This window comes from Oryza glaberrima, chromosome 12 (genome assembly GCF_000147395.1).
Source record: "Oryza glaberrima chromosome 12, OglaRS2, whole genome shotgun sequence".
NCBI classification, from domain to species: domain Eukaryota; kingdom Viridiplantae; phylum Streptophyta; class Magnoliopsida; order Poales; family Poaceae; genus Oryza; species Oryza glaberrima.
The window spans coordinates 7,165,904-7,176,901 of record NC_068337.1 but is presented as its reverse complement, the minus strand read 5'-3'; the positions used below and the strand labels follow the sequence as shown (position 1 = coordinate 7,176,901).

General features: G+C 43.0%; 1 protein-coding gene across 1 annotated transcript; it reads left to right on the top strand.

Annotated features, from left to right (window-relative positions):
* The first annotated feature begins 6,219 nt into the window (after positions 1-6,219).
* On the top strand, positions 6,220-8,418 carry LOC127757419 (uncharacterized). The gene is made up of 4 exons (XM_052282919.1): positions 6,220-6,702; positions 6,917-7,144; positions 7,277-7,911; positions 8,100-8,418. The coding sequence occupies exons 1-4, from the start codon at positions 6,220-6,222 to the stop codon at positions 8,416-8,418; spliced, it is 1,665 nt and encodes a 554-aa protein (XP_052138879.1).
* Positions 8,419-10,998: the final 2,580 nt, after the last annotated feature.

The window sequence follows — 10,998 nt, the reverse complement described above, 5'->3', positions numbered from 1 at the left end:
TTTTTGCTCAATCGCGCGCCTAGATGCATAATTTGGTTTAAAATGCTTCTTGCAGGAACTGTGTTGCTGAACGGCTCATACATTTTCTAATTGTATTGTGTGTGTGTGTGTGTGTGTGTGTCTTATATATATATATATATATATATATATATATATATATATATATATATATATATATATATATATATATATATATATATATATATATATATATATATATATAAACGAAAAAGAGGCCATATTCAATCAAGCCTGAAAAATAGGCTATTGAAAAATTTACTACTTCAAAATTTAAATACACTACGTTAAAATCCTGAGTCCGCACCATGTAACACGAAGCAAAATCACCACTGCGCACAGATTATTAATTTCTAGGCAAGTAGCTTCTCAATTCGAAGGCGAAATGAGCCATCTATATATGAGACGATGACGGCATACAATGTACTTAAGTGTTTATTAGGTTTCGGTGCATGGAAAGCTATCAAATTGAATCAGTTCTTAATGTCCATCAATTGATTTTTTTTTCGATAATGGAATACTCCATCAATTGAGTTATTAGTTCATAGTTTTCATACAAAAACGACGTACGTCGTCGGCATGTAACCTTTATGAGTGAAAATATGGTATTATGTACGTCATGAAACATATTTCCATGTTGTTTCTTAGTGCTTCATGTGAATACAAACAATCAAATATATGCATTAAAAATTGTATCGATATCACCCTAAAGAACAAACAAAAAAGAATAATTTGAAGCTGATTTTAATTAAATTCTAAATTTTGATTTTATAATTAATTTATAGGGCCGGATTTTCTTGGTCGCATTCATCGCAAACTCTTTTCATGATCGTTGCTAATTAAGATGATAACTAAAAACCAATCTAAAATATATCGTTCTTAAAAACCATTCTAAATTTATTAGGCTATAGTCCAAAGTTGTGCTAGCTAGTCAGCAAGTTCATGCACTTCACTGCCAGTTAGCTAATTAGCTGGATGCATTGCAGGCAGGCAGGCATGAATTGGCATGTTGCCGACAACGGCAATGTATCGACGGCATTCCACATCACACATTTGATCAGCTCCCGCCACTAATTAAATTAAGCTACTAATAGCTGCATGCATGCACAGTAAATGTTCATGTTGAACCTAACACAGTCAAGTACTGCACGTCCATCTGAAATGGACATATCATAAGGTACAATTTAATGATCATGCATGCATGCATGTACCCTGTGTACTGGCTCCTCCTGAGTCTGCGGCAATATATGCATACATGGAATGACAGAGAATTGACCTCGAGAAAAATGGGGTGATATACAGGGAAGCAGATCACAAGGGATGTTAATTAGTAAGATGAATGTCGACACAATATGTACTTGAAATTAGAGCAGTCTCAAGTGCAAGATACTAGTACCAATTACTCCACTACAGAAATGGTCATCTGTGTAAGTTACAGTCCAACAAGAACATGACGGTTCAGTCACCCGTTGCAGTCAATTGATCACGTACTGATGATGACTAGTCGCATCTCTGACTGTTCATATCTATTGAACCATCGAAGGCTGTGTTTAGTTCAGCGTAAAGTTTGGATTTTGGTTGAAATTAAAGATGATGTGACTGAAAAGTTGTGTGTGTATGACAGGTTGATGTGATGGAAAAGGACTGAAGTTTGGATCCAAACTTTGGATCTAAACACAGCCAAAATGTAGTAAAAACAAATATAATAATTAAATAACTTGCACGGGACCGGTGCTCATCATGGTTGTCGTCAATCGTCACCCGCCTCTTCCAAGTAGCCATTGCCACGGAGAGGCGAAACGGCTACAGTGCATCCACGACCGACCCCTCAAGTGCCTTCTACCACGCTAATTCATTCCACCTCAAAAAAAAACTGAGCCATTGAGCATCCAACTCAGGTACAGGGAACAACAACTTAGGGTGTGTTTGGTTGGGTGGATAAATCTGGATGGGAGATGGTTCTCATCGTCGTCGCACTGCTTCATGCTACTACTCCACCTCCTTGTGCCTATCACCATACCCGTCTCAGTCACAAAGGATTACTCACAAAGAGGAGAAGCCGGTTGAGCCACCTAGCTAGATCCAGGCGTCGTGAGGTCATGGGTAGTTAGATCAGGTGACCCTGATCTTGGGGAAGATCTGACACCCCTCGAGGCTACTGCGATCGTATCTAGAGGGAGCATGAGCTCCACAGGGGGGTGGCGGTGATGGTGCTTAGGAGGTGGAGGGGGAGGCACCGGTCGTCCTTTGTAGAGCGAGAAAGATGTGTCGCCAAAACCCTGGAGGGGAGGCACTAGATTCACCTACCCAGAGTTGGGGCAAGTGGATCTGGCGTCTCTAGCATCTTGTGTCCCCTCATCATGTTGTCGAGAGGCTCACACTATTGCGAGCTACGTGGAGGACCCGAGCTTCTTGTTGGGCCTTATGTCGAGCCTTGCATCGTCGAACGGATGAACCACCTGGCCCTCGTGTCATCGCACCTTTGTGTGGTCTCCACTCTCTCGATTGAGGTGGAGAGGATAAGGGGGTGAAAGATAGGAGCTGAGAAGACGACCGAGTCTTCTATCAAGAGGAGCCATGTACCCTAGAGTCCGGGATACAACCAAATTATGGTTATCCACTACTACAGAATTGATTTTTTCTGGACGATATCCCCTTTAGATTGCATGTGGACCATAACTGCTCCCGCCTGCTAAAATCGCTCCATCACGATCAGTTCAAGGCATGCGGCCACTTAATACACCTGCTTAGGAAAATAGTCTTATTTTCCCAGGTAGGCCTCTTAAATGACCGCATACGGAAGTACAACTTCGCAAACGGACTTCTTAAAAGTCTGACCTCCCTCCTCTCTTTTCTCTTAGCATCTTCAAAATTTTTCAAGTCTTTATCCTTATCTCCTACATTCTCTCTCTCACCTCTCATTTCTCCACAACCTCCTCTTTCTCTCCCCGCTCATTCCCCCCCCCTCTCTCCCACTTCCTCCAAATCCAGCCCAGCATCAAGAGCACCAGCTGTCCCGGGTGCGAGACGGCCATGGGGAGCGGCGAGCAAACTCGACGGTTCCCCATGAGCAGGACGCAGCAAGGGAGCGGCGAGGCATGGAGCAGGGCTCCAATTACCAGGTGACCACTAGCCATGACTCAGGTCAGCGACGGTGACGACGGCAGCGGTAGGGAGCTCAGCGGCGATGGATCCTCCACCTTCTCTACTTCCTCTCCACCGCCCCTCTCCTACTCCTCCTCTCCTCTCCATCGTTGGCGGGCAGGGAGCTCGGCGGTAGTGGATCCTCTACCTCCTCCGCTTCCTCTGCACCTCACCTCTCCTCCTCCTCCTCTCCTCTCTGTCACGGCGGGCGGGAGTGGGAGCAGCGGGGAGCTCGTGGTGGGAGCGACGCCAGCGAGCGGATCCGCCGTCATTGCCCTCTGGAGCAACACCGGCATGCAGATTTGACAGCCTCCATCCTCAGGAATGGCGGCGGTGGGATTAGGAGGCGGGAGCAAGCAGGCATGACGACGGTGGCAATGGCGGCGACGACGTTAGTGGCAGTTCTGACGACGATGACAAGCTAGGGTTTCGGTGTTTTTTTGGGATTTTTATTTTTTTCCACCGAAATTATTTTTTTTCACGCGATCGGTATAGGTGACCGTATGCGAAAATCCTGTTTTTCATGTGATTAGGCTGCCCGCATGGAACAATATTAATTTTCACATACACCTAGGTGCAGGCGGGCCATATAGCTACACGTAGAAACCGGTTTTGGCTGTCTTGAAAAATGATTTTTGTACTAGCGATCTATATAATGATTTTGGAACATAGACCCATCATATAGATGATGCAAATCATCGATCTATAACGGTTCATGAAGAATGCCGACCCATTTGAAATGACTAATCACCTGTAATATGGTTTATACTTACGAGGCCTTAAGATGTGGTGCATGATAATAAGGGAGATACATTTTTTAAACTGTACGTAATGAACTACCCTAACCATGTGTCTAGAACGAATATGTGCATCACACTGGTGATTAATTAGTCATCTTGATCAACTTTTAGCAAAGCACAAATTTATATAAAGTACACTCCTGTGCTAACTAAATATAGCATATTATCGTGCATGTTACTGTCGCTACATGTGCATATATGCATGTACAGCACTAGCTAGGAAGAAATTTATGAATTTCAACTTAATGATTGGCAGCAGGTACGCTTGGGCACATGAGAATTAATCATGAATTGGCGCTATTAAATTAATTTCGTTGTGTGGTCGTTTGGAGGTCTATGTCACAAATCTAATTTGGAAGTAAGTCGACACATGGATTCAAGGGACTCTCCCAAAGAAAGCGAGATTTCCTTTGGAATATATATCATATGACATGCATGGATTATCAAAATTAATTATGGGTTTATTGAATTTATTGACAAGAGCCTATATTGTCCCTCTAGTTCGACCTTCCACTGTCCTTTATCTCTCAAGCAAGTAGGATCATGAATAAAACAATGAAAAAAAACTATTTATTAGAAACACATATTGTTATATCACTAGTACAGATCCTCTCATCTGTGACGGCCCATCACATGCCTGGACAACGTGGGCCGTCAGAACGAAGTCATCTCAATCGGGCCTAAATTTTTGCCGTTGTATACGTATCGTCGGGATGCATATTCCTATAACCCGTCACCGATGACACTCATCTATGACGGGCTTGAAGTTAGGCCCGATTAAGATGACCTCCACTATCTCAATCGGCCCCAAATACTGAGCCCGTCACAGATGAGTGTCATCGGTGACGGGCTCCAAAGAAGGTCCGATTGAGATGGCCTTAATGCCCATCACCGATGACTCTTATAGGTGTCGGGCTTCTATTTGTGCTCGTTAGAGATTAGTGTGCGCGCGTTAGAGATGACATTTTTTTGGCCCGATTGAGATATACTTTGCACACTATATATACACCAGCAGTCCGTTGTCTGTAGTTTATCCCACTATTTACTATTTTGGTGGGAGGTTTAAGGGGGCGAATTTTTGTAATTTTTTTGCAAACAAAAATAGGAAAATCATAAAAGTAAGTAAAAGGGTACTAAACATTTCCTATTAATTTAGTAGTACTTATGTTATGAGATGTTAACTAATATTTTGTTCATTGTTCAGCGATGGATCGAAGTTGGATATACACGACTGGCTTGAGGCGTCAGTACAAGGAGTATAGAGATGGCGTATTAAGTTTTATGAAAGCCGCAGAGGAGGATAGGATAAGAAGAAACGACAAGTACATGTGTTGTCCATGTAGCGATTGCATGACTGAGATTTTGTGGGAAGATGAAAAGGAAGTACACGCTCACTTGATACGCAGGGGATTCATGGAGAGATACACATGTTGGGTGATGCATGGAGAGCAAGATCTGGGTACTGATGGTGCAGCTGCAGACGGAAGTGGTGCAGACAATCATGAAGAAGGAGATGAAGAAGAGCATGACATGTTTGTCCCATCTCCATTGGGCGGTGAAATGGTTGATGTGGACCTTGATATGCTGCAAGACATGTTACGTGACGTTGATGACCCAGCTATGAACGAGAGAGATTCTATGAAGTTCAGCATGTTGGTCAGTGACTCGGAGACTCCTCTATACGCAGGATGCAAGCCAAAGCACACCAAATTATCAGCAACATTAGACCTAATGAAGTTGAAGGCTAGTAGTGGATGGTCAGACGAGTTTTATAGAACTTTTGGGAATACTGAAGGACATGCTTCCTCAGGAGAACACATTGCCCGAGACGACATATGAAGCAAAACAGGTTCTATGTCCCCTATGGTTAGAGGTCCGGAGAATTCACGCGTGTCCAAACGATTGCATATTGTACCACAAGCAATACGCGGACTTAGATGCTTGTCCTGTCTGCAAGGCTTCTCGATACAAGCGAAAGAAGAGCGCGGGCGAGGGAAAGAAGTCAAAGTGGGGTGGTCCGGCGAAGGTTGTGTGGTATCTACCAATCATTGATCGTTTCAAGATAATATTTGCCAACCCCAATGAAGCAAAGTTAGTACGTTGGCATGCCACAGAGAGAAGGAATGACGGTTTGCTAAGACACCCTGCGGATTCGATTCAATGGAGGAATATCGATCGAAAGCACAAAGACTTTGCTGCCAACCCTAGAAACATGAGGATATGTTTGTGTACAGATGGCATGAATCCTTTCGGAGACATGAGTAGTTCTCACAGCACTTGGCCAGTTCTCATTGCGAACTTTAACCTCCCGCCATGGTTGTGCTTCACAAGGAAATATATTATGTTGTGCTTGTTAATCCAAGGTCCGAGACAACCTGGCAATGACATCGATGTGTTCTTAGAGCCTGTTATCGATGAACTTGAGATTCTGTGGAAAGAGGGTGTGGAAACTTGGGATGCATATGGTCAGGAGAACTTCACACTACGAGTTCTATTATTCTGCACCATTTATGATTATCCCGTGCTGGGTAATCTTTCTGGACAAACCGTGAAAGGAAATAAGGCATGCTCTAACTGTATGGAACATACACGCAGTAGGTGGCTGAAGAAATCAAGAAAAATGGTTTACATGGGTCATAGGAGATGGCTGCCCCAACGGCACGCCTTTAGAAGAAAGAAGAAAATTTTCAATGGTAAGAAAGAACTTGGGTCTGCCCCTGCAGATTTGTCTAGAGATCAGGTACACAATATGGTGAAGGACATTACTAATGAGTTTGGGAAGAAAAGAAAACGTAGCAAGGAGGACAAGAAGAGGATGTGGAAGAAAAAAATCCATATTTTGGCGGCTACCTTATTGGGAAGATCTTGAGGTCCGTCATTGCATTGATCTGATGCACGTAGAGAAGAATGAGTGCGATAGCTTGCTGGGGCTATTGTTGAATATGCCTGGCAAGACAAAGGACGGGTTGAATGCGCGTCTCGATCTACAGGAGATGAACATTCGCAGTGAACTTCAGCCTGTTACAGATGAGAAGACAGGAAGAGTGTACCTCCCACCAGCTTGCCACACATTGTCGAAGGATGAGAAGATCGCAATGCTATCATGTCTGGCAGATATTAAAGTTCCTTCGGGCTATTGCAGGAGAATAAGTAAGTACGTTAAATTGGAGGATCTTAAGCTGGTTGGAATAAAGTCTCACGATTGCCACGTGCTAATCACACAGATCTTGCCAGTTGCTATAAGAGGCATTCTACCACCACAAGTCCGTCACACGATCCAACGGCTTTGTGCCTTCTTCAATGCAATCGGTCAGAAGATTATAGATCCAGAAGACCTAGATGGGTTGCAGGCCGATATTGTCAGTACCCTGTGTCACTTGGAGATGTATTTTCCACTAGTTTTCTTCGATATCATGGTTCATCTCACTGTTCACCTAGTGAAGCAAACAAAAATATGTGGGCCAGCTTTTATGAGAGAAATGTGGCCATTCGAGAGGTACATGGGAATTCTGAAGTCCTACGTTCGGAACAGAGCAAAACCAGAGGGGAGCATCATTGAAGGTTACACGACCGAGGAAGCCATTGAGTTTTGTATCGATTACATGGCCGAGACTGATCCTATCGGAGTTCCTACGTCTCGCCACGAAGGAAGGTTGGCAGGTGTCGGCACAACTGGCAGAAAAAGAATTGTTCCCGCTCAAGCTTCCTACGCGCAGGCTCATTTCGCAGTGCTGCAACATATGGCTGAAGTAACCCCATACTTTGAGGAGCATTTAGCGAAGGTCCGACAGGACAATATTGGTCGATCAGATATTTGGATCAACAGAGAACATGGTGCTCGCTTCAACGAATGGTTCAAGGATCGTGTAGCACGGTCGACCGATGGCCCAAGTGAGATATTACAAAGGTTGGCAAGGGGTCCATCTTGGGATGTTGACACATGGCAAGGGTACGATATCAATGGATACACATTTTACACCGTCACACAAGATGAGAAAAGCACAGTGCAAAACAATAGAGTCCGTATAGATGCATATCAGGATCAGGTCAGGCTGGATCGAGCACATACTATGGCAGCATAGAGCAGATATGGGAGCTGCACTATCTGAACTTCAAAGTCCCTTTGTTTTGTTGTAGTTGGGTGAATATCCGCACAGGTGTCAAGGTCGACAAGGAAGGCTTCACATTAGTGGACCTAGCCAAGGTTGGATGCGCAGACAAACCATTCGTACTAGCGAAGCAGGTCGAACAGATTTTCTACATAGAAGACCCCGCAAACAAGAAGATGCACGTCGTTAGGGATGGCAAGCGAAGAATTGTGGGGGTGGACAACGTTGTCGATGAAGAAGAATACAACAAGAATCTTCATGTCAGACCTCAGATCGACCTTGACGATGATCCCGAAGACGAAGTGGCTTACGTTCATTCAGACCATTCGGAAGGCATATCACTGTGAATGATGTATTTAATTTGTATTGGAGCCTTAATGAATGAATTGCATATGTTTCATGCCATTCCAGTTAAAACTCTTTGAAGAAATGGATTTGTTAATTATGTGGTTTTAAAAAATTAATAGGAATTTTAAACTATATGTCAGATAGCCAATTATTAATTATATGATTTTAAAAAATTAATAGGAATTTTAAACTATATGTGAGAAAGGCAATTGTCAATTATATGATTTTAAAAAATTAATAGGAATTTTGAACTATGTAAATAAGACATTTGTTAATTATATGTGATGAATCAAATGTAATAGCAATTTTAAATCGGGCAGAAGATAATTATAAATGATTTTTATAACTTAAAAATATTTTAATAAGTCATCTGTGATGGGCTTTAGTACTATGCCCGATAGAGATTATTACATCTCTATCCGGCTTAGTTCTAATGCCCGTCACGGATAGGTATCATCCGTATCGGGCAGATTACTAACGCTCGTCAGGGATGAGTGTCATTCGCATCGGGCATAATAGTCTGCCCGAAGAGATGAGGATTGACTAGGGTTTATGTCACATCCTGATTTTCGTTTCAGGATTTATAAATTATTTAATAAATTATTATTAGAATTTATATTAAATGTTCATTAATTTACAAGTGAAGTTAAATGTGGGAAATAAAATTTCCTAAATATAAAGCATGGATGGATTTAATTTTTATTAAATTCTCCATGGTTAATTATACTCTCTGGAATTTTCTCGGATTTTTCGGAGCTCAATTCCTAATTTTAATCATACAAAGAACATTTCAGTAATTATCCACATATTAAATTAATCATTAAATGGTATGATTATAATTTTTTTAAGTACTTTGAGTGTCCAAGTATTTTCAGGATTTTTCTTGAAACTATTTGAGCATTGGAAGTATTTTTAACAATTCAAAGATCATTTCAGTGATTATTTTAATTGGAAAAAGTTGTTAAATCTTCTCCTAAGCCGTTGGGCTGATTTCAGCCCAACATCTCTCTCCCTCGCGCGCGTGCTGTGCAGCCCAAGTCGGCCCAGCCGAGCTCCCTCTTCTCTTTCTTTCTTTCCTTTGTTTTTCAGCCAGCCCAAGACGAAAGTCTAATTCTCATCCCTGCTACAGTGTCGTCTTCAAGCTTGGACACAGCCCGAGCCAGCCGTCCTGTACCTGTGCAGCCGCCGCTTCCTCCACCAAATCCGCCGCATCCCGTGCTCTGTTTGCAAAATTAGTTGAGGGGAAATATTCCTCTTATCCTCCTCTATCCTTTCCCCCAAGAATCGGACTTTATCCCGAAGAAATCAACGCGGAATCGAATTCGTTTTCGAGTTTATCTCTTCAACTAACCCTCGGTTTTTCCGGCTCAAATCCTCTCGGTTGGAGTCCGATCTCTTCAATCCAAGCCTATAAATAGCATCCCCTAGTCGTCCTCTTCCATTTGCCCCAAGTCCCGACCTCCCCCGTAGAGCCGCCGCCGCCGTTGCCGGCGATCCTCCGGCCGCGTTGCGCTGCCGCGGTAGCCGTCGCCGCCGTCGGGTGCGCACGGAGGAGAGGAACCCCGTCCGCCCCTTCGCAGCCGCCGAAGACCACCGGAGCGCCATCGCCGCCGTAAAGCCGAACCGTGCCGCCATAGAAGCTCGTCGCCGGTCGTCATCCGTCGTCGTTCGTCGCATTGGTTAGTACCGGTGAGATCGCGTTGTTCTCCTCTACGCGTAGGTACCCTCCAAAAGTCCGGCCGAGTCTCCTAGCGCCGGCGAGGTCGTCGCTGATGTCGAGTCGACATTGATGATGTCGGCGATGACGTCATTAAGCCCTTTTCGTAGTTTTCTTTATTAGATGAAAATCGATTAAACTTCGGAAATTCATAACTAAATCATCGTAACTCGGATTCGAGTGGTTCAAGTTGCTAAATTCATCTAAAATCAAGATCTACATGTTAAAAATATCCACATGTACTGTTTTTGCTTGTTTTTGTACTGTTTTGTTGATTTTGTTCTTTCACTTTAGTTTCCGACGTTCCGGAGGAGAGCGTTTTCGTTGAGGAAGGCAAGTCACATAGATCCCAAACGACCCTTTGAGCATGTTGAACCCGTTTAAAGCTAATGTTTTATTTCAACTTATGTATTATTTTGTTCTTTCGCTTTAGTTTCCGACGTTCCGGAGGAGAGCGTTTTCGTTGAGGAAGGCAAGTCACATAGATCCCAAACGACCCTTTGAGCATGTTGAACCCGTTTAAAGCTAATGTTTTATTTCAACTGATGTATTATTTTCGAATGTCATCGGGTGGTGAGCTTTTCCCGATTAATTAATGGCCGAAGATGACTTTATTTTCCTATGGGTTATAATTTGATTAGCTAGAACCTTATATATTGGTTTGGTTTAGCTAAATGCTATATATATATAATTTCTTAGCCATGCTTAGAAACATTAGCATCATTAATGGGGTGAATTATACTATATTATTAATTATGGTTATATTTAATGGTAGCTCACGATGGTTAAACGTGTTATGATAATTAATTGATAATTAAAACTTGTCAATGGTGGGTTGTGAGCACATGGTTGTGAAGGTCGT